At 40.0% G+C, this 23,736-nt stretch overlaps 1 protein-coding gene across 2 annotated transcripts; it reads right to left on the reverse strand.

Moving 5' to 3' along the window:
* Window positions 1-479: 479 nt before the first annotated feature.
* Window positions 480-23,711, reverse strand: epg5 (ectopic P-granules autophagy protein 5 homolog (C. elegans)). 2 transcript variants are annotated; one of them, XM_079473209.1, is made up of 45 exons: window positions 23,625-23,711; window positions 23,308-23,405; window positions 22,346-23,209; window positions 21,884-22,127; window positions 21,335-21,465; window positions 19,426-19,533; window positions 19,236-19,309; window positions 18,876-18,987; window positions 17,705-17,819; window positions 17,351-17,501; window positions 16,880-17,041; window positions 16,364-16,521; window positions 16,027-16,181; window positions 15,249-15,389; window positions 14,828-14,989; window positions 14,342-14,464; window positions 13,872-14,137; window positions 13,422-13,562; window positions 12,752-12,893; window positions 11,351-11,548; window positions 11,150-11,260; window positions 10,929-11,051; window positions 10,640-10,806; window positions 10,077-10,307; window positions 9,780-9,903; window positions 9,358-9,505; window positions 8,860-9,031; window positions 8,497-8,659; window positions 7,929-8,071; window positions 7,690-7,846; window positions 7,352-7,546; window positions 6,303-6,516; window positions 5,985-6,106; window positions 5,701-5,908; window positions 5,540-5,615; window positions 5,355-5,458; window positions 5,057-5,232; window positions 4,725-4,910; window positions 4,438-4,647; window positions 4,191-4,335; window positions 3,853-4,095; window positions 3,410-3,629; window positions 3,019-3,234; window positions 2,771-2,885; window positions 480-2,543 (listed from the first exon to the last, which is right to left on the reverse strand). In XM_079473209.1, exons 2-45 carry the CDS (start codon window positions 23,359-23,361, stop codon window positions 2,361-2,363), a joined length of 7,653 nt encoding a protein of 2,550 aa, XP_079329335.1. In that variant the 5' UTR covers window positions 23,362-23,405; window positions 23,625-23,711; the 3' UTR covers window positions 480-2,360. The 2 variants fall into 2 exon arrangements, with proteins under 2 accessions (XP_079329335.1, XP_079329336.1); XM_079473210.1 differs by having other exon boundaries at window positions 23,308-23,417; window positions 23,625-23,703.
* Between the last annotated feature and the right edge of the window lie 25 nt (window positions 23,712-23,736).

A 23,736-nucleotide genomic window follows, 5' to 3' on the forward strand; every position in this document is an offset into this window, starting at 1 on the left:
AACACAAAGGGTTTAGAAGGAAGATTTTATACATTAATAAGACTTCTCAGACATAATGGAAATATGGCAACTAAAATAGATTAAAAGAGATCCATCACTAACAACTGGCAGTTAATCTCCATTACTCATGCATGTGTTTCATTAGTTGTGTATTGCAAATAGGATCTCCCATCTAAGTGTAATGTACAGTGAGCGCTTGCCCAGTTTTCAACACTGGATTTATTGTTTTTTTATAATATTCTGTTCTGTTTTTACTAGTCAAAAGGAAAATACAAATCTGTATTTATCAGATTATTTAATCTAAAGCAATTTACACTGTATAAAGGATGATATTTGATAGAATGTAACTTAACAGATCTCATTCTTTGTTTACAGCCATAGGGAAAATGCAACGAGAGTGAGATCTTATTGGTTACTGACAATCTTCCAAATATCTCCCTTTGTGTTTAGCAGAACAAAGACATTTATACAGGTTATTTATACCACTTCACTGGGTAACATAGTCTTTATTGGTTTTTAAACAACTCAATTCATCTGCAGTATAACTATTGGGCGTTAAAGGATCACAGATCCTCCAGTATGTCTTTCTGACTGTGACGTGACAGAACATAAAAACAGCCTAACATATAAAGAAACACTTAAATACCACCTCTCAGTCTCCCATCTGCTGTCTGGGTATCCGGATAACATTCCTGCTGTAGCGTCGATTACAGAGGATGAGATTTCCATGACAACCACCGAAGCCTGGGATGTGGTATATTGTTTGGTCACATCTAAAAACCCTTCAACATTCACTCACCTGTTATTCTTTTAGATTCAACAGTGGCCACAAAAGTATCTGAACGCTTAAGACACACACACACACACTCACAAATCTTCTGGTTTTAAGATTTGTTGATCTTTGTAATCATTTACTTATCCAAGGACATGACACATAAATGTGTGTTTTGAAGAGCAATCATGGCACAAGAGAAACACACACATACACACTGAAAAGAGATCTTAAGGCAAGTTCTATACAATAATAGACTGTCCAGTATTCATTTATACAAAAAATACCAAAAGTTTAACATTGTACTTGATTTTACAATCAGTTTTCTACAAATGACGGTCAATAAGCCTAGAAGCATGACATTAACAATGAGACTGTGTATATCTAGCTGACATTTTCCATTTTGTATCATTATTGAAAACATATTTATTGGGGAAGGTAAGTATTATGAAAACCAATAAAGTGCACTGGTGTGAAAAAGACTTTGACTTATATTCTGAATTATAAAAGCACGCAAAAAGGGCCTGAAGGCTTGATTTATTAAGCCAGTTAAAGTAATCAAATATGCCAAAAGAACATCTTAATACAAAGAAATTTTAATTTTAGAATTTAAATGAATTCTAAAGTAATTTTACTCATACAGCAGTTATCATGCTCATCCAAATTCAATCTGTTACAATGGAGAAACAGAAAACATTTAAAAGGGTAAATGTGTAATGTCAGAAATGTCTATGCTTTCCATGGAGGTCTTTTGATTTGTATTGATAAGCATAACAAAAATTAACTTTAAAAATGAAATGCATTTAAAAGGCACATCACATGCTGTAGCAGCAACCACTATTTGGCCAATTAAAATAAAAATGTACCCATCATATTCCATCTGCATGATGAAGTGAGAAAGATAATCGATTTCGCGTGAAATCGATTATGAAATATATTATTATTGTAAATTCACCAGCATGCAATAGAAACATCACCACAATTCCCCCATAATGCATCCTCATACACGCATTACAAAAATCCCCGGCCCACTGCAGAAAGATGCTCGATTTGTGCCTGATAGGCTGTTAACTGAATCTAACCGCTTATCTTGACATGATAGAGTACTGACTGACTGACAGGAACGACTATGGCACTTTGCGTGTTTGTGAACATCATTACCACTGCAAAAGGATGTAAATGACTGCAGTGAGCATTACAAAATAATGACACTGTAAATTCTGTAGACATGTTTGCTAGTGTGTTATTGTCTGCTGTAAAAGCCTGTTTTTGGGGGATTCCTTTGACTTTTGAAAGAGAAAAAAGTGGGACAAAAATAACGTGGATTTGATATGGAAAGACAGAAAATGAGATTGCAACAAAACCTTTCTTTAATCTTATGTTCTGCTCTGGATTGACTGCTGCATTATCATATAAGATGATTTTACAATCTTCAAACATTCTGTCCTCTGTCTAAGTTTCGGCCTGTTACCAGATTCCGGCAGATTGATTGACACATCACTGGATTGATTTCCGACCAAAAGAGCGGCCATCTTTGGTGGGTTTCACGGTGCCTGTCCCTTTCACTGACCTCGCTGTTAGTTTCCAGCTAACGGATGATGTCCAGGTAATGAAGGTCAGTGTAGAGCGTGTTTACCAGAAGGGTTAGTAAGTTGTTGCTGTCACGCAGGCAGTGACCAGGGTACCTGATGAACTGGCAGGCTTGACTCACAGCTTCCTGCAGCTCTGAATACTGTTTATTACTGGGCATGGCCTCCAACATAGTTAAAGCCTGAGGACAGAGAGAGTCAGTATTTGATATAATACACAAATATCATACGTACAGCTAAAGCCAGAAACAAGATAATTACACAACTGATTCATCTATTTTTAGAAGATTCAAAAGAAATCTTTTCCTCGTGATAATTCTTTCATCATTTACATTCCAAGCCTGACTTTCTTCCAAAGAAAATAAAAGAAGATATTTTTAAAAACGTGGTAACTAAACCAAGTTCTTACCTGTTGGGCTTTAGATGAAAGCTGCAGCTCTGTGACTGGATGAAGACGCAGCTGAGTTTCTGAGGGCACCTGCACCAGGAGAAATGCTGACATGCTGCGTGCAACAACCCGGAACCTGGAGCGAAGTTTGAACAATGTGAGACACACAATCCTTTCATGTGCCTTGATGACTGCCATACTTCTGATTTATTAGTTCTCTTAAACTGGACATCAAGCCAAATTTGTAGTTTTTAAGAAACCTCTCTCACCTGCTAGAAAGTGGAGATTTCTTCCCCAGGCCGATGGCACCGAGGATACCTGAGTTCAGTCTTTCCTCACCAAGCTGGGCCAGACGGTTCTGCAATTCCATTAAGGTGATAATCAAAGTGTCAAGCTCACAAGTGTCCTCTTGATCCACTTGGATCTGAAGAAGCTCCAAGACCTTATGCCACCACAAGAACAGCTTTGCCTCATCTGCCGGACCACTGTAGAAGCAGACAACACATTCAGGATGTGAAAAAACGATTGATTTCTCGTAATATTTCTAGGAGATTTCCTTCTGTGAGTCCTTCAACATGTAAAATAACTAAATACTATAAGTAAGTGTGATTATGTGTTTATGCATAAAACAACTTTGAAAGGAATATTGCAGCCTGTTACCCAGGGAAGCCCTGGTTGATCCACGTGTTCAGCAGCACTACGGTCTTCTTCTCATTGAGGAGAGTTTGCTCTAAGTTCAGCCTCTGGAGGATGTAGATGTACAAAGTGAGGTAACTGCCCAGATTCAAGCTTTCCTGGATGAAGTCCACAACAGTTAGCTCAGGAACCTGCAGAGACACCAGGATAGGTCCCCAACCAGAATATTGATCAGTACATCCACCTGAGAGAAGAGACGTAAGATATTAGGATACTAGTTGAGCATGATGCTAGCAACACAAAGACCATGGGTTTGATTTACAGGGAAAGCACATGACGATATGCTTGAATGCACTTATATTTTGGTTATATTTTGGATAAAGTCCATATGCATTAATATAATGTTTTCCTAATCTGGACATTTCAAATGGTTACGCCAATCATGACCTGTATTGCACTATTATTACCATCAGCGAAGTAGGACAGAATACAGGCCTCTGTGGTGCGTGCCATATGACGCACTGAGGCCAGGCATCTACACGCAGCCGTGAGCAGCGGGAGAACCAAAGGACCCCGAGCTCGCTTTTCCACCCAAGAGTGCAGTTTAGTCCCGAGTCCCTCTGCTGTAGAGATACCAGCTTCATTCAGTAGAGTCAGAAGTTCCGCAAACAGACTGCACGTGGCCATGTGCCGCTGCTGGGGGTCTGTCTCTGAATGAGTGATAAAACACATTCAGATGTTATTTACTGATAACTTCTGTACTGTAGCTTTTTAATCGTAAATAGTAATGAACTCGCTTTCTCACCAGGAGGGTTGAAAAGGACAATGTACTCGAGTAATGTCTCCATTTCAGTCTCTAAAGATGCCAGACTGATGTTCCCATTCTGATCCAGAGAGGTCAGGAACTGCACCATGAGATGAAGGAAGGCTTGGCACTTTAAAGTCATGTCCTAAGAGTGACATCACACATAGCAGATGCGTTTCAAACGTTCACCATTTATTATTTGAAATGTTTTGAAAAGTCTTATACCAAAACAAAATGTTCAGCCAACCTTGTGATGTAAGGGCTGTGAGGTCATTTCAAATCCAGCAGCCATTCTAAGCAATCGGATGACTTGTTGTGAAGAAGTGTCACGACTGAGAACAAGGGATGCTGGGTAATGTGTGCTAACGTAGCGTGTGACGTTTTGATAAGCAGGAAAATCCACTAAGTGCCAGGGCAGAGAAACTGACTGGCTGAGTAGATGTAAGACAGAAGACTCCTGCAGAGAGATGAAACACAAGAGATTATTATCTATAGGTTGTCTTGAAGACGTGTCGTAGATCACTGACCACTCACAGGTTTGTAGAGGGGAAGATCCTCTTTTGCCAGAAACACCATCAGATAGAGGAGGGAGACTACCATGGTCTGAGCGGAGGGGCTGGGATGGGGGCTGAGAGCATCACTCAATGCACTGACCCAGTTCACCTCACACAGCAGCTCTCCCATAAACAGGAAACAGCTCTTTGGACTTCCCCTCTCCACCTGAACAGCATGACACGAAAGAAATACTTTAATTTGTTCAAATTCACCATACATTTAACTATTTACTGATTCAATTCACATCCCATGCAATACACAAGAGACATAGCAGAATTCAAACAATTTACGTATGTTTAAAGGTTTCTCACATTGAAAAACTGGTTCATTAATGTTTGATCTGGATGGAGGTCCTTCCAAGGCAGACGGCTGTACTCGGTGTGGTAGGTGTACAACAGGTACTCTGGCATCTTTGGAGAGGTGCATGTCTCACAGTAATGCATGAGATGAAGCCACAGAACTCCTCTTTGTCCTGGCAGCAAACGATCTGCAGCAAAAAGAAAAAACAATAAACAATTATTACTGATGAACATTGTGGTTGTACTTTCAGCAAAGAATAGCTAAAGGAATCATAACTTGAGTATCGTCTAGTACTAGCAGTATGTTTACCTTTGGATTTCTCATGTAAAGTCTCTGTCAAGTGTGCATATAAGCTCACTAAGCTGGCCGCAGCTGTGGCATCAGATTCAAGCCACGGAGAACATCGAGGGTGACTGTGACACACACCAGACAGGCTTAATATGAGAATGTTGCTCTTCATCTCGTACTCAAAACCAAATAAAAAGAGAACATACCTTGTGTTGTCAGTGTTAAGAACCAGAATCCATGGTTGGAAAAGTTTGGCCATTTTTGCGTGCAGGTTCTCGAGAACTATGTGCAGGACAAAGTTTATATATTAAAAGTTGTGTACACACAAACAGTCACAGATCTGCGATTTTTTTTAACCTATTTGTACCTTTCACCAGCCTTGGACTTCCTACTGATTCTTTGCTGCAGTTATTCAATTCCAGATCAATGACATAACTGATGAGATTTTCCCAGAAGCCTTTGACTTCCTCAATGTACGGCGCCCATTTTGACAGGAGACCGAAGCTTCTAAAGTCTCCATTGGACAGTCGAAGCTTCAGGAAGTACTTTGAGAGCCACTCAATTGTCTCATCCACCTAGAATGATGTTCAATTGTAATGCTGTCTCTATGCATGGTAATGATGCAGGTGAAATAAACAAAGAGTGTATTACCTGTTGAGGGGAGAGGAGGATGGGACGGGTTTTGGCCGCCTTTCCCTTAAGATGAGAAGAGCAGCCCAACACTTTTAGTGAAGCCCTCCAACAGTCTGGACTGAGAAGCTGTTCAGAGGAGCCTGTGGAAAAGCACAAAATGCATTAAATTCTTTTGTAATATGCACTTTTTTGTATTTATATTAATTTATTGTGAATTATATGTAATAATAACATTAAAAACAAGGATAGCTAAGAAGCTGACAATAACACATCATGTCATACTGTTGCTAATAAAGTTGAAGAATTTATCCAAAAGAGAGAAAAGGAGACATTTACTTTGCATAAGTAAACGCAAAAAGTCACTGTAGTGGTCTGGAAATTGATAAAGAAGGAGTTCAGTCCAGTGTTTGCAGAAGATGTTGAAGGGCAAGAGGACTTCTGCCTCAGGTTCAAGTCCACAGGTACAAAGAGCCTGATGGATGATTGCCATCAGCCGGCTGCGCTCAGAGAACGCCGGCTGAGACCCTGACAGCCATTGCGTAACATCAAACTATAAACACAGGATAGATGACGTAATGTAATATAGGGTATATAACTGCATTGGCAATGCTTTTAACATTTTCTAATAACTTCAAAACTGTATATTGTGATGTACAAGACCATTTTGCAAGAAGTTAACAATTCTGGCACTTCCTGTTTCAGCTTTTTAACACATGTGACAACAAAATACAACTCACGGAACATTTAGAAGTGAATGAAAATGATAAACAAACATCTTTAAGACTTGATTATTTGTGCGGGAAAAAAACTGAAACAAGAAACTGGCTTGTGGACCGGGTTGCTTACATCTTGCAAAATGGTGTAAACAATTATTTAAATATAAATTCAAATGCAGTAACAACAGGTTAAAGTGATAGTTCACCCAAAAATGTCATCATTAACTCTCCCTCTTGTCATTTAAAATTCTATGACCTTCTTTCTTACGAAAAGAAGATATTTTGGTCAACACTGGCCCCATTAACTTCTATTGTATAGAAACAAAACCAATGCAAGTGAATGGGAGCCAGGTAACAAGATTCTTCAAAATATCTTCTTTTGTGTTGTGCGGAAGAAACAAATTCATAAAGGTTTGAAATGAGAATAGGGTGAGCAAATGTTGACAGAAATCTTATTTTTAGGTGAACTATCACTTTTAGAATGATTGTAAGGCATCCCATATACTGTACCACTTTCAAATGCAACCTGTCAGATGATCATTTACAGCAATCTTATTATATTTGTATTGTCATTGTGTTGAATGTCTGTACTAGAAGCTTCCAACACTAAAGACAATTATTTGGCAATAAAGCTCTTCTGATACTGATTATTCAATGAAGCGGACTTACCTTTGTGAAGAGCATGAAGATGACATCACCGCTGTCACTATGGAGAGTATTGACCACTTCCTCATAGAGAGAGACCAGCTCTGCCGGAGAGGCGTTAGGGGTGAAGTAGGGTGACAGCAGGTTACACAGGTGTCTGTTGATTAGGATGGTCTTCAACATGTGCTTACTTTCTGACTGGACGTCCCGGATGAAGACCTACAGTCACACATTTAGTTCAGGTCTACATTTTTTTATGAAAAAAGTAAGTCTTTGCGTTGGATACACAAAGCCACAAATTCATCCTGAAAATGTAGATTTTTCTTTCCACAAATTAATTTATAATCTCTTAAAACCAATACCTGACCCAGGATCTCAATACAGGAAGTAAAGAACTGCCGAGTTGGTGGATGTCTCTGTGTGTCCTCACACACAAACGACACAATCTGATAGAAAGCAGCGATGCCCACCTTCAGTATACCAGGTGATGGATTTAGTTTAAAAGCATTAACCAAGGCTCTAAACAAGAACACACAACATGTGGCTTACATTTGGTGACTAAAATGTAGAATGTATATAAAAGAGTTGAGTGTGTACTGACGTGATGAAGTTCTCTGTGTGAACGGCTGCCTCAGCCAGACTCTGAGGAGGAGGTTTGACTCCATCAGCCTGCAGCTGTTTAATATCATTCTTCAGACACTGGATCTGATTCTCCACTGGATCCAGTCTGTGCATTCTTGAGTACTGCAAGACACAAAGACAGAAAAAGAGCTCATGAAACTAGAACTAGACAATAGGTGACAGGAAATTATTTGAAAGAGAATAAATATGATCATGGAGCAGAGATGCCACCCATATTCCCACAGCCTCAATCCCAAAAACACAAATTATGGCATCACATCCAATTTTTATAGCATTTTATAACTAAAACCGACTTGTTAGAAGAATGGACATTTGAACATACACCAGCATGACAGGATGGTACAATTTAACTGAAATAACATGCAAAACTGACAAAATTAAAGCCAAAATGCTCATGTCCCCATTCTTACACATGGGGAGGCTCAGGTTTATGACCTATACTGCAGATAGCCACCAGGGGGCGATCAAAACGTTTACTTTAAATTGTCACAGTGTGTGTGTGGATACACACAAGTGCATGCATTTACCTTGACAGTGATGTGAGCGGGACCCTGGCAGGCCTGACCTCCTTTACCACGACATTCTAACTCCATTGAGAGCTGGTCCTCTCGATTTATGTAGAGCTGAGGTAACACCTCCAAAAGTTCATTGTCCAGAGCGACTTGCTGTGTCTCACGCACTGTTGCCAACCTAAAAAGATTACAGCATCATTCATACATTCTGTGTTATTTCATTCCAAAAGTACCTGCCATTATATCGACACGTTGATATCAAACAACTGGAATGAATATGAATTTAAGAAGTGCACTTATGGGCTGAATCTGCTGCGGAGCATCCATCGATCCATATAGTGATGTCAGAAGTGTAAGTGCTCATGTATTGACTCTTACTTTGCTTGGTGCTGGAGCTTCGCGAGGTCTTCCTGAATTAAAGCTGTGGTGATTTTCTCATCAGACAGACTTTCAGTGGGAATGTCAGGCACTGGGGCTTTTAGTGGGACAAGCAACAGCGCACCCTGGGGGGCATCATGCTTTCTCAGGTTGGTGAGAATACGCTCTCTCGCTGCAAACATTACATTGATCCATACAGTAAATTGAGACAAATAATAATGATCTTAACCGGATCTCTAAATATTGTCTTAAACATTTGTAATAGTGATGGACAATATCAAAATACACGTATATACCACTGAAACCTTTGTATTACACAAAAAAATAACTAATTCAATCATTTTGACAAAAAAGCTGCTTGCCCAAGGCTCTAAGTAATGTGGGTTTAAACTAAATAGGCATAAAACAAATGAAAGTTACATCGCTAAAGCCAAATCACATTTCCAGATGATCAGCACTTTAAAAAATTCAATATACAGTATATTTATAGATCAGTACCTGCCAAAGGGTTGATGAAGTCAGTGAAAATGGAAGAGTTGGTATTCTGGGAAGGAGTGGGTTCATTCTTGACCTTTGACCACAGATTGAGGACTTCCTGCAGCTCATGTTGGACTCGCTCAATGTCAACATGCTCTATCCACACCTCCTACAGACCAGTGCATATTTCTTATTTTAAAATATTCAATATTTGGTTCATAAAATGATTTAGAAATTGAAAGCAGCTTAACTCAGCAGATCATTAAAAATGAAGTAAAAAGGCTTATTTAACACTGCTTGTGTACAACCTTAACCTACAAATGTGAAAAAATAACTGATGCATGTTTTTATCAAAACATTTTATGTGAGAATCAATATAATAATGTAAATATAATATATAAATATAAGAATAAATATGCTCTGCTAGAATAATGAACATTCACCTGCTGACGCTGCATGATTTTGGCAAGGCGATGGGTGTCATACTGCTTTGGCAGGGTGGGCAGGTACATTTCCTGTTTCTGAAGGTTTTCATCGTCCAACCACAAAGCGAACACATTAAAGAGCCTAAACAACGAAAGTTTGATATAAGAAAGACATTCTGGTTTTTATTTTTAAATAAAAGCAAATGAAACGTTAATGTAAATCAAACAGTAGACAGAATGGAGCAATATGTAACTGTAATTTTGGATCTTCTGACAGTAAAGCGTATGTTGAGAAAATAAAACTTTGGAGATTACCGCACAAGCTCTGTGTGCAGATCAGGAGAGGTCATGAACTGGGTGACGCCCGTCCCTGGAGACAGCAGACCATCGCTGGATTCACCAGTAAAGCACGGCACCTTCAGAGCTTTGCTAGCAGCGTGATGGAAATCAGAAACCTCAACCAGCCGCTGTCTGAGGCTCTTCAACAGAGACAGGTGAGCTGCATTCTGAAAATAACGCCTGCCAATACAATCTTTCACCTCCAGCCTGGTAGTGACCAAGAAAAGAGAACCAAAATCACAGACATTAAAACATCCTTCTTGTAGTTCAAAATTCCACATTAATGATGTACATCACACTTACCACAGCTACTTATTGAATAAATAAAAATGAATTATATTTTGATTTGAAATTATTCAAATGCTACAACTGGCCAATGGGAATCGAGTACACCACGGTGCCATTTAAAATAAACTGGCATTTTGCAAGTACACCCTGGAGTGATATGACTCGAAGCAGTGTATCATTGTGCATAACAAGCATGCACCGATTGACAGTTAAGTAACCGTTCACACAAAGGAAAAGATGACTCAGCGTACCCAAACTCAGGTCCAGGTTGACGGAGATAAAGTTGGAGGAATTTCTGCCACACCAAAGGTATGAGGGGGTGATCTGCAGGTGTAGCGAGAGCTTGTTGAGCCCATCGGTAGATCATCAGCCTCTGCAGGGAGGGGACCACCTGAAGCTTGAGACGTACCTGGGCTTTCTGATGAACGAATGTTACATGTAAATACATTTGACAGCAAAATCGCCTCAAAAATTTCTCTTGATCTCTTCTTGAGAAATGTACCTGAAAATAGATGAGAGCTGAATGGATATGTACAGTACCTTCAGAGCCTGATCTGGTGTGCAGGTAGAGTTGGAGAGAAGCTCATGTTCCACGCAGCGCCGCAGCTGAGAGTCTTCCTCAAACATAGACTCCATGTTTAACACCAACCAAGCAAACCAAACCTAAAAGCAAACAAAATGATGTGGAGAGGCACAATGAGTAAGATAAGAAATAAGTGTTTCTTATGCACTCTGTACACTTTACAGAATAATGTACATACCTCCCCTGTTACAGCTTTGCCTTCAATGAAAGATGGCGTGACATTTCCTGCTACTATCCAGCCCATAAAAGAAGAGAGCAAACCTTTGTCTCCATGGTCACCTAAGGCACTCTAATAGAAAACAGATTTTCAGAATGACATGTTTTGAATACACCATGATTGGTTTGGAGATGGCTGATTGTACACTAGCTAGTGACTGACCTTGTGCTGTTGATAGAGGAGTTTCTGGAGACATTCCTCTTGTTGGTGAAGAAATGCAGCACGGCACAGATGGTCAAGAAGGTACAGCACAGCTCTGTCGCGATGCCAGAGGTTCTGCTCGGTCAAAACCTGAAGCCAGAACTCAAGAACAGCTACCACACCAACACGCCCAGGTCTTGAACTTTCCAAAATATGGGCCTAAAGGAAAATTTGCATTATGATGTTTTTCTTTGTTTGTTAAAATAAAAAAGAATATAAAATAACAAAAAAAAACACAAGACATTTAAAGCATAACTTTTCGCTAAATGTTGGAATCAGCTGTGCGTGCACCGGTCCCACATATCTCACGGAGTGGATTGGGAGTTTAAGAGGACGACCGGCAGGACTGTTGACAAGAGAGGACCGGGCCCGGACATGTGTTAAGTTTGTGTTTATGTTTTATGGCCGGCAGTCTAAAGTGAGGTGGCTGCCGGTCTTTTACTTCTTTATTATTGTTTATTTTATTTAATGAAAGTACGTTAAGTGTTTGCCGGTTCCCGCCTCCTTCCTTCCCTTTTATTAACCTTTGTTACAGTGGTGTCGAAACCCGGGAGAAAGGAGGGACATGCTGTCGAGGGGCATCCTGGTGCCGAGGAGTTCAGGCAGCACGGACGAGGGACGTTCGCCACCGTCCAGACGAGGCCGGAGCCTGTCCTGTCGGCCCAAGAGGGGACGAGCTTGGGGCGGAAGAGCCTGAGTCGATCCGCCCGAGGGGGAGGAACAGCGGGCGGAAAAGCCGGGAGGGGCCACCGCCTGCCAGAGGCCGGAGCTTGCGTCCGTCTGCCCAAGGGGGAGGACCAGGGGACGGGGAGCCGCTACTGTCTCCCTACTAGAGGAGCCACCACCGGCCGCGAAGTCTAGCGCTCAGGGCCATCGCAAGGCACCACTGTAACACGTTCAATAAAAGAAAAGGAAGGAGGCGGGAACCGGCGAACAAAAAAGACTTTTAATTAATAAATAAAAATGTAAATAGACCCCTCACGGGCAACTGCTGGCAACACCAACAAACCATAACCAAAACAACCAGGCCTGGTCCTCTCTCACTGATATTCTGGATGTCATCCTCTTATGCTCCCAATCTCCTCTGTGATACGAGACCGGTGCGCGCACAGCTGATTCCAACTATCACTAACTTGACCGGCTCACGGCTCTCGTCCCGCCTTCCTCACCACAGTATAATTTAAAATACTTTTTATGTTGGTCAAATTGTCATACAGTAGCTTCCGAAACTGTGCCCGACAGCTCTATCTATGTATTTGCTCATTAACTGGTGTTATTTTTAACCAAAGTTAAACATTGCAGCTTTAAAATCCATTCGAAAAGATGTAAGCTAAACAAGTATAGAAACTCTCATGATCTAACCTGGATCACACTATTCAGGAATTTGATGATCTCACATGTAGAGGTGCCCATAAGATGCTGGGTCACCTTCTGTGTGACCTGCTGGGTCACACCCTGAGTCCCACTATCCAGCTGTAAGAAAAGCTGAATACAGCTGAGAAACCTGAACAATATCAGAAAAAGACATACAGTCAGAGAAGCCACAACACATTTGATATCATGGCAGTAAAGCCCTTTTTTAATGTAAATTTTTCAGTGAACACTTGACAGGAAGTTGCCTGTTGTTGTTCTTTTAAGAAAACTCTCTATTAACAACCAGGTCTAACATGGTTGATTTAGCATTTCTCGTACCATTGCCTTCCTATGATGTATTACTTCATTGTTTTCCTTATTCTTGTTAGTTGATTTTGACAAAACCATCTGCTAAATGCAATGTTATGTAAATGGTCATAGTGTTTATCCTGCCTAGGTAAGTGGCTCAGGATAGCTAAAGTTTAATTTCAGCACTATATTTCGTGGTAAATAAGTTTGTAGCACTTATCAATAGCTAACACAAGAAAATACTCAATGTAGTAACACTAGATCCACAGGTCTTTTACATAGAAGAAAGTGCATCACTTTGAAAGCACAATGCAAGCTCATTTGCGAGTGTAAAAAATATTCCACAACAGAAAGACAAAATGATCCTTACAGTTCGTTTTTGAGCAGGTAGAACTGGCAGTGGTAGACCAGAGGCAGAATATTTTCCAGTATGTGCACTGCAGCTTTGAGATGTCGAGACTGGACCAGAGTCCTTAGCAGAGATATCCCATCACTGCAGAATTTCTCCAAACTGTCAAAGATGAAACATCAAAGTTGAAGGTCAATAGATATGGATCTTTATTTTGTTGTTACTGGTAATGTTGCAATTGTTACAAATTCTAGGCAAATGCAGGCTACTTTAAGAATGCTCAAATATAATTTCAAATTACTTTGGACATATTTCCCATTTAAGATTTAATAAGCTTAGTATCATTCTTAAATGTGGGTAAAAAGTTTAACAAAAATTTCAATTATACAATTTATAAAAAAATACGTAAGCAACCAAAAGCATTTGAACTGTAGTGTAAATTGCACAACAAAGAAACGGAATGTCTTGAACCTGTGTCCAATGGTGGTCATCTCAATAGCCAGAAAGCAGCCAATAGGGATGTCTGCTTTGACAGCTTTGAACACAGGGTGCATGGTGGGAGAATCTGTGATCTCAGGCACGCTGGGGATACTGGAGGAGGGCAGTGGGCACCAGGCATCCTGAGGACTTCTTTCATTGGCATGAAGCTTCAGGCTTAAAACCAGATCCCAGGCCCACTGGTTAAAGGAGGATTCTGGAGTCTGGCCCAGTCGCACCACATTAGCCAGGTAAGACACCTGCGCAGAGTTATGATACAGCAAATGTAAGTTAAATAGTCGCAATAACTGACATTGTTATGTACTTCACCCAAAAAAGTAGAAAGTCATTCAGGTTCGATATGACAAGAGGGTGAGTGAATGATTCATTTTGAAGCTCATTGGTGTGAATTCCAGGGATCACTTATACGGATCAATGAAGATCAAACTAAATAGAAGTCAGACCTGTTTAATGCCTTCTGATAGGATCCCGGCATATGGTTTGTCTGTGAGGTATTTTTGATACGCTTCAATGACCAACAAGGCAGTTTCACTGTGCAAAGGAGCTGGTAGTACAAGGCTGCCATTCTGTGGGTGAAAGAGAACGTTTTACTTTTTACCCTGTCAAACACTCAAAAAAGAGAGCTTATCAAGAACTCTTCACAAAATATCAAAATGTACTATTCACAACTTTTTTTTATTTGTGTATTAGATTCAAGTTAAAGGGATAGTTCACCCAAACATGACTTGCTTTCTTCTGCAGAACACCAAAGGTCCCCCATTGACTTCTATGTTTCGGACACAAAGCCACTAACATTTCTCAAAGGAAAGTCATATACAGGTTAAGGACAGGAGGGTTAAAAATGATGACCAACTTATTATTTTTGACTGAACTATCCCTTTAAGGCTATGATGAGAAGTGAAGTGTCAATATTAATAATTCACACTGACAGGCTGAAATCCCCAGTTGAGGCCCTCCAGGATGATGCAGGCGAGTCTGTTCTCCACTGCAGTGAGACTGAAGTTCAACAGCCAGTCACGGATTAACCCGACTTCAGCTTCAGCTGGTGTCCACATGTGCAGAGGCAACTCCTTAAACAGGTACAATGAAACCTGAAGAACACACAAACATTTCAATAGTCAATATTATTCATATTCAAAAGTAATCAAAATTATTTTTAATTACACATTATAAAAAAATCGAAGCAACTAAGGAAACGCTTATCCTTCCTTCCCATCAATTTCTGAGCGTTACAAGCACAAATGTTGCTCCTCATAAATGTTTAATGACAGTCGTGAATAATGACAATCATTTTTTAGTCAACAGTTCTTTTGATTTTGGTGGATTGGAGAGCCGCTGTGCATCACTCACCATGCCCACTTTATCTATGGTCTCTCTCAGTCTGTCCAACAACACAGATATGATGTGAGGGTGGGCTGTCGCTATAACAGCCAGCAACTCCCGCCCTACTTTGGAGAAGATTTCTCGAGTGGCAATACTAACGTAAGATATCTGGAGGAAATAATCACAGGTTAATGGCATATGGGCTGAAAGCACTTTGAGATGAAGAATTGAAGGGGTCATATGGCGCGAATACGTGTTTTTCCTATGTTTTCGGTGTCTTATAAGTTGCCATGCATGTATTTGACATGTAAAATTGCAAAACAAAAGATGCATTCTATCTAAAAGCGAATGCCCAGCCCGACCTGCCTGAAGCACCTTGCATAACCACACCCCCACATATCTACGTCAGTAGATACAAACAAGAGGAGATACAAAAATGCACGTTATGTGGAAAAACCATAAATTGTCTATACACATTGCATTTCATCTAAAACAAACAATAATATTCGTTTTAGCCTTGTCACATGACCGCTTTAAATCAAAATGCCTTAGTAAAACCCTAAAACCCTTTAGACAATTATACAACTCTTAAACAAGCATATCTGGGACAATAAAAAAAAGTAGTAACAAACTTTTTATTGGTTGAACTTTCCATTTAATATTTTATAAAAAACTTTAAAGATATCTCTTTTGATCTGTATTGCTTTGACTCTTTAGAATGAAATAATGACAAAGACAAAAGCATAATGATTTCAGTACATGAGCTATATTTAACTCATGCAAACAGATGATGGAGTAAGATCACCTCGTATATCTCTAGCACTATGGTCCTGATGAACTCTGGGTCCACATCTGTGCGTCTGGGCTGAGCCATGTGTGCAAATGTAGTCAACAGGCAGATTCCATCTGAGCTGTTGATCTCAGACAGCCAGTTCTCAAATTTCTCTTGGTGGCTTGAATCTGGAAACACAAGAAAATACACTGTATTATCTGTTTGGGCATTTTCAGACCTGTTGACCTTGCTATTGGAGACGTTACTGGACTAATTGGACAGAGCCTCACGTTTATGCTCAGGCTCTGAACAAAACACTCCAAACTATTGTCTTGTGTGCGTTTTAGCATAGATGTGCTGGGCGTCTCACCCTTGAGCCCCTGGATACAGTTATCAGCACTTAAGCTACAGCTGAGCCTCTCCAGACCTTCCGTCTCTGCACACTGCATGATATAGAAGATCTTCCACAGCATGGAACTAGACAAGGTGCCATATGGCATCTCAGACATGAACAGCCATATACCCAGTCTGTGAATAAATAAAGAGTTACTAACTTAAGAAATACAGGTGAGGTTATGTTTTAGTCAGTTTAGTTGTGAATGCAAACCGAAAGGCAATGTTAGAGGGCTGTTAATTTTGTATACACTGTAAGTGCACATACTGTACTGTAAAATAAAGTATCACCAAACGTTACAGTATTTAGACAAAAGTCATCATTTGGGAACAGGATGAGGGCAAGATGCAGACCACATCTCTTATTCTCCCACATGAGAAAGAGGCTAATTGTGAAGCTTGTGTGCTTACAGCTAGATAGTTTAATGTTTCAACACAACATCAAACAGATTGTGAACAAAAAAACTTTATTGATTAAACATAAATCATGTACCTCTTGGCTTTAAGCACATGTAGCACTGCTCTCAGGAAAAGATGATCAAACTCCACCTGCAGCTTCTCCATCGAAAAGGACTGTTCCTGCATTGTGGTCCTGCTCACACCTGTAAGGCTGATGTACTGTGCCCAATGGTCACTCACATAACACAGCGTCATGCTAGAATCATTGAAAGATCAAACTTTCAGTAAAAGACTTAAAATACTCAAGATATCAAAACACTGATCTTTAGTTTAGCCTTAACTAGTAATGCGAGTTTGAGGAAGGACTATATAATTTTTCTGACCAATAAGAGACAAGCAAGTGTTTAGAAAACTTGCTTTGAAAACCTTTTGCAATGCTATCCGGTAACACTAGAGGAACATTAATAACACAGACCTCCTTTACTTTATTTAAACAGTATATATTAATATCAAATGTACTTAGTTTGTCTATTTAAGATGTTTCTTAAATTGTGGTTCAGCTGACCGTATCATGTGGCCAATCCTCTTTACAAATTGGCGATAACGCGCTCTGTTGTAGGTCTGCAGTCCGACAGCGAGCAACTCGATAAGAGAAGATGCAAAAGCAAATATCTTCATCATCTTTTGACTGGTTGTGGCTTGAGGCTGATAGTTGCCTATGGGCAAGAATAACATTTGAAATGTCAACTTTACACACTTTGTTTACCAAGGATTCAAAAGTGTAAAAAGATCATTATTAGTCTATTTCAGGTGAAATATATAACAGCAAGAGAATTAAAATAAATCTAATAATGACTAGTATGAAATATGTGAATACGTTTCAGAACAGAAGTCATCTATAGGGAATGATGAGCCTCACCTTTAGAGCAAATCCCCAGTAAGTGTTTGAAGAGTTCATCGAAAGGAAACTGTGAGAACAGAGAAACCAGATCGTCCTCAGACAGCAGCATCCAGCTTGTTTCTGGATCTTCATCCTGAGTGAATTCAGAAAGTGTTACAGTAGTTATCATCACACAGGGGTCGGGGTGGTGACATAAACGATGTAACGAAATATCTGGTCTGTCATAGGTTGAAAAATGTATGTTGTTTAAAATATAGGGCTGGGAATTTAACACGGTAAACCAGTACAATTAATTAATGATAAAAAGCTTCCAAACTCAACTGCAAAATGCACAGCTGTGGACTGTAGACCAATGATTAGTTGTACAATGATTCAAAAATGATCTATAAAACCACACATTGTTATACCGTATATAGTTTTCTTAACACAATCAGTGTTCTGACAATAAACTGATGGTTTCTTTATGCAAAGAAAATATATTTACCTACATGTATAGGCCTATATTATATTAGTACATACATGAGGAATTGCCCCTTTTCATAAATAAAAAAATACAAACCTTGCTTTTAACCCTGGTTTTGAAGCGGGGTTAGCACCGCCTTTGCAGGGTTAACCCTGCATTGCAGTGCCGAACATGTGCAGTGTGAAACGAAGCGGGTGTAGAATGATAAGACCAGACACTTAGCAACGGACACCCAATCAAAAACTGAACAGCGGCCTCATTTCACAAGGTGTGCACAGTCACAGAAACTCTGTGCGCTGTGTGAACAATCCGTTACGTTTTTTATTCATTTGAGTAAGTAACGTCTTATCAGGCTTAAAACCGCCAAAAAGGATTTGCGAGGCGTCATGCGGAAAAACAAGGTTTTTTAAAGTGGCCACGCACTATTTTTATTCAGTCAGTTTGACGCTGCAGTATTTATCCAATCATGACTGTTGACACGCAAATATGCAAAGAATATTAACCCATAGTTTAGTGATGTACAGTGTGCAACGTCAAGTTATGAATATCCAGGTATATCTCTTAACCCTGGTCAATTATAAGCCGTGTGAAACGTGAAACAGATAACCCAGGATTCTGTTTGTAACATGGGGTTAATTATTTAGTGTATTATTTAATAATGCAACATATTATTCAACATATTCCCATGTATTTTTGTTTCTTAAGGGATACATGATGGATACTCACTTCCTCTCCACCTTCATCCACCAGAGTCCAGTTACCAGATGCAGGTCCTGAAAGACTGCTGTTGCCCTTTGTGTCACTGGGATTCATGTGTCCCAAAAAGTCTGCACGGTGCCTGCATGGCCACACACAACAATCAACAAAATATATGTATGTTTGTTTGCATACATACCGTAGTACTAGCCATTCAATGACTGGTCAACGTATTTGACTTGGTCCAATAAATGATCATGACACTAAAAACTCTTGTTCAAATATGTTCCGACTAAGGTTATATAAGAGTGAGGATGAAAATAACAAAAGATATAAGAACAGACGAAATGCAATGAAATTAGAGTTCAATTCCCAGTGCAGTATTTTTACCTCACTGGAGACATAAGAATAGCCAGAGCCTGCATGAAATGATACACTCCAGACGGGTTATCCAATACTTTAATCTGTAGAAAAAGGACAAAAAGAAGACTGTGATTTTAAACATACCTTCATTTGTTACATATTGGTGTGAAAACCACCGTATTACACAGCAAAATGCATTAAAGCTTTGTTTCAGTACCTGTAGGAATGGCACCGCCCATTTCCCCAATCCTGCCGGGCAGCAGAGCTGGTGGTTTAGAATGAACAAATGATCTCCTGCAGAACCAACCCGAAGCAGAACAGACACCTGCATGTAGAAAAGCTTTTAGGCTTCAAGTCAAGTCAGCTTTATTTATATAGCGCTTTTTACAATTTTCATCGTTACAAAGCAGCTGTACAAGAAAACATTGACTATAAGTAAAACATAAAAGGTTATGGAAGTCAAAACACAGGTCAAATATCAGACACAAAATAAATTCCTATATGCAGTGTTAATTAAATAAGACTATCAAATTCTAGCAGCCCCCCCGGCCAGGCAAACAGTGCAAAACAGTATGCAAACGGTGGCGAGGAACCCAAAACTCCATTGGAGGAGAAAAAACCCTCAGAGGGAGACCAGGCCTAACCAGGGGATTCCAGTTCCCCTCTGGCAAAAACTGCTGCCTCTGCACAAGCTCGACAGTGTGCGCACAACAAGGCAAAATAGTTAGATAGTTAGATTTTAAATTATCATTAATAATCGAATAGCGACTGAAGTTTTGTAGAGTCGCCACGTCCTTCGTCCTGCATTTGTCAGGTCTAGGAATGGATTGCGCCCTGCCCGCTCCGGTAACCTTGGACTGCATCCTGCCCGCTCTAGTAACCTTGGAACAATGAGACAAGACTGGCTGAGAGTACTGTCCTGCACTCTTTGATGCAACAAATGCATCAGTTGTTATTGGAAGTGTCCCTGGTTGCGGTTGATCTAACTAGTGCAGCCTAGATCTTTGAAATATATATATTATGATAGTGTAGTGTATGCAAGATTAAAAAGATGCGTCTTTAGTCTAGATTTAAACTGACAGAGTGTGTCTGCCTCCCGGACAGTGCGGGGAAGACTGTTCCAAAGTTAAGGCGCTAGATAGGAAAAGGATCTGCCGCCTGCACTTGATTTTGAAATTCTAGGTATTACCAACTGACCTGACGCCTGAGAGCGTAGTGCACGTGATGGACTATAATACGTAAGAAGTTCTCTCAAGTAGTGAGGAGCTAAACCATGCAAGGCTTTATAGGTAATAAGCAAGATTTTAAAGTTTATGCGATGCTTTATAGGTAACCAGTGCAAGGTTGACAGAACCGGGCTAATATGCTCATACTTTTTTGTACGCGTAAGAACTCGAGCTGCCGCATTTTGGACCAGTTGGAGTTTTTGTAATAGGCCTGCAGGGCAACCACCTAATAGTGCATTACAGTAATCTAGTCTTGATGTCATAAAGCCATGTATAAGCTTCTCTGTATCTGATTGTGACAGCATATGACGTAGTTTAGATATATTTTTAAGATGGAAAAACGCAATTTTACAGGTGTAGGCGACCTGGTTCTCAAATGACAGAGTACTATCGAATATAAAGCCAAGATTCTTAGCTGAAGATGAGGGTTTTATGGAAGATACATCAATAGTTAAGCAGTATTCTTGGTTGTTACGTAGGGCGGTTTTCGGTCCGATAAGTAACACTTCAGTTTTGTCCGAGTTCAGTAATAAAAAATTGCTACTCATCCACTTTTTTATATCGACTATGCATTCCACTATTCGATGATTGCTGTGTTTCATGAGGCTTCGAGGAAATATAAAGTTGCGTATCATCAGCATAACAGTGAAAGCTTAATCCGTGTCGCTTTATTATATCTCCTAGAGGTAACATGCTTCATTGCATGTAAACAGATATAAACAAATAAACAATAAACAAAGTAAAATGTAAATCAAGAGTATTCCTATTTCAAGCTTGCATTAGATGAATTAGTACATAGCTAACAAATGTCATATTTATGTTTTGATGATATAGTGATGATAATAATAATTTATAATAATAATAATGGAATCTCATGAGGTTGTGTTTGGGGCTCTTTACCAGCCTCTGCAGCCAGAGATGGATGTCAGCCTGAAACTGGCAGTCATCTAGAACCCTCCTGGTGAAGATGAACAGGACACTGATGCTCTCTTTCAGTCGTTGCAAAGAGGAGGGCTGAGACTTTGAACCCACTAAGAACGTCAATGCAAAACAAGAAGATCAATAGAAAGGATGCGGGATATTCACATTTACAGCCAGCAAAACACTTTGTTGTTATTCAATAGGGCATTGAAAATAATAATATGATAATTGCTGTATAATATTAAGAGAAATCATATGTAATATCTACAAAATTTGATATTTAACACTTTAATTGTAATAAAATACATTAGAATTAAATAATATTAGATTTAATGTAATGTCAAGTTATTCAATTGAATTGTATTTACTTTTATTGTATTCTATAGTATAAGTCATTACAGTATCATTTGTTAAACCATTCCATATAGTCCAAAACAACTGAATCAAAGTACTCAGCTCCACCACAAGTCAAAGTAGTCTAACCACGTGAAAATACCGTACAGTCGAGACTTATCAGTGTGGACTTGCCTGGGCTTGTATCTTGTACAGCCACACTTTTGGTGGTGGGGTTGCTGCTGAGCAAGTGGTAGAGATAAGACTCCACTTGCAGATGGGACAGGATGGAGGTGTACAAGTGAAGGGCCACCGTCTGATGGAGGATTTCCGCTTTCGCGGCAAACAGATGTTTCAGGTCAACTATTGCTGCCTCGTTCAGCGTCACCTGCTGGTAACAGTGGTAGCCAAACACCTTAACCTGGTCTGCGCACAAACCCTGGAAGGGAAACATTGATGGGCATGTGTTTGTGAAAGACACAAGAGAGCTATACATTTTTAGGATCAATTCATATTGTCTACAGGCAGCTATTTTCTATGTAGGAAATATGTTTGTTTTAGAGAACATTGCTACACTTGCCACGTTACATGCACATATTCAGTCTTCTCTCCCTTATACTAACTTTGTCACTACAATACATACAAAAAATATCTCACCTGTAACGACAGCCTTTCATCCTTGAAGGTCCACATCCGGTTCTGCACATTCTTGCAGTCCGAGTTCGCAGCCTGCAGTTCAGTTTGGGCCTGAGTCAGGTGCTTACGGCACCTCCAGTAGCTCAGAAGCAGCTCGTACAGCTCATGTCCTTCTTGGTGAGCTAGACTCTGGAACTCAGCTTCATGGAGCTGCACATTATCCAGCCAGGAACCCGGTTCCCATGTCCGAAGCTGCTCGCTAGTATAGGGCCTTTCACTCTGGCATGACCTTGGAAGCTCTGGGTAAAGCCTCTCCTTGGGCCTTTCCACGTCAGCGAGCTTCACAGGAACCAGGCTGGGTGGGGAGGACTCCTGGTTAGCTAGAGGGAGAACAGCTGGAGCTATCAGTCTCTGTTCTGATGCCTCAGTAGCTAGTGGCAAAAGGGAATAATCTAGAAGTCCCTCGAGCAGTTGAGGTTCAGAGAAGGCAGGGATGGAGGGATATATAGAAGAGACATGAAATGGCTCAAGTCCAGCACTAAGAGGTTTTGGATCATTTAGGTGGTGTTGAGTAGATACCAAAGTTTGATCCGCTTGAGGTGACGTGACTTGAGATGATGTAAGCTCTGATTCAACATTGCAAGGGGGTTTCTCCAAAATTGTATTTGTGTTACACAAGAGATCTTTGTTTTGTTCCTTTTCAGCTTTGTCTTTATGGTCTAGTAAGGGGTGAGTGGCAGGTGGGTTTGGATTAGAGGTAGAAGGCACATAAGAAAGACTGAGGTGAACATCTGTGAATTCATCAGTGATCTCAAGTGGCTCAGTCTGTTCTGTGGAAGGTCCAGAGGGTTTTCTAACACTTTCAGACTGTCTTTCCTTTTTGACCTGTTAATGAAGTACGACATCTTTTAGAACTTGATGCGCACATTTGTAAAAAAAAAGAGTCATTTTATTTTGACACAAAGAGTGATAGGTTACATCACCTGTGACTTTCCACTGGATTTGGACTTTGGTTTTTTGGGTCTCACAGCCTCCATCTCCACAGAAACATCCCTTTATATCCACAGGACTCTGGGGCACCCTGGTCGTGAAACTAATATTAAGCCCTAACACTGGTAAACATCGGACTCAGAAAACCAGTTTTTAACAGCGGATCAGCATACTGATCGAAGGCTACAGCAATACAACAAGTTAATAGGTAAATAGATAACACGACTAATGTTTTATAGTAGTAACGTTATATAATATTTTCTGAAACACAAATCATTTTAGATGTTAGAGGAAGGTAAGCATTACTCACCTTAGTGATATTACTCTTATATAGAGCAGCTGTCAGTCAGTAATAAAGCTTTAGTGTAGCTGTCAATTCGTGATGTTTTGTTTTGTTCCTGGACGCTATCGCAATACAGGTC

Source organism: Barbatula barbatula (genome assembly GCF_947034865.1).
Source record: "Barbatula barbatula genome assembly, chromosome: 2".
NCBI lineage: Eukaryota > Metazoa > Chordata > Actinopteri > Cypriniformes > Nemacheilidae > Barbatula > Barbatula barbatula.

What these genes read in the sequence shown, in the direction of transcription:
- epg5 (XM_079473209.1), bottom strand. Translation starts at nt 23,361, where the DNA reads ATGGAGGCTGTGAGACCCAAAAAACCAAAGTCCAAATCCAGTGGAAAG. An exon ending in TCTTCATGCTCTTCACAAAG is followed by an intron (nt 6,517 to 7,351) that starts GTAAGTCCGCTT and finishes CTGTGTTTATAG; the next exon opens with TTTGATGTTACGCAATGGCT. An exon ending in CACAGCCCTTACATCACAAG is followed by an intron (nt 4,336 to 4,437) that starts GTTGGCTGAACA and finishes TGTCACTCTTAG; the next exon opens with GACATGACTTTAAAGTGCCA.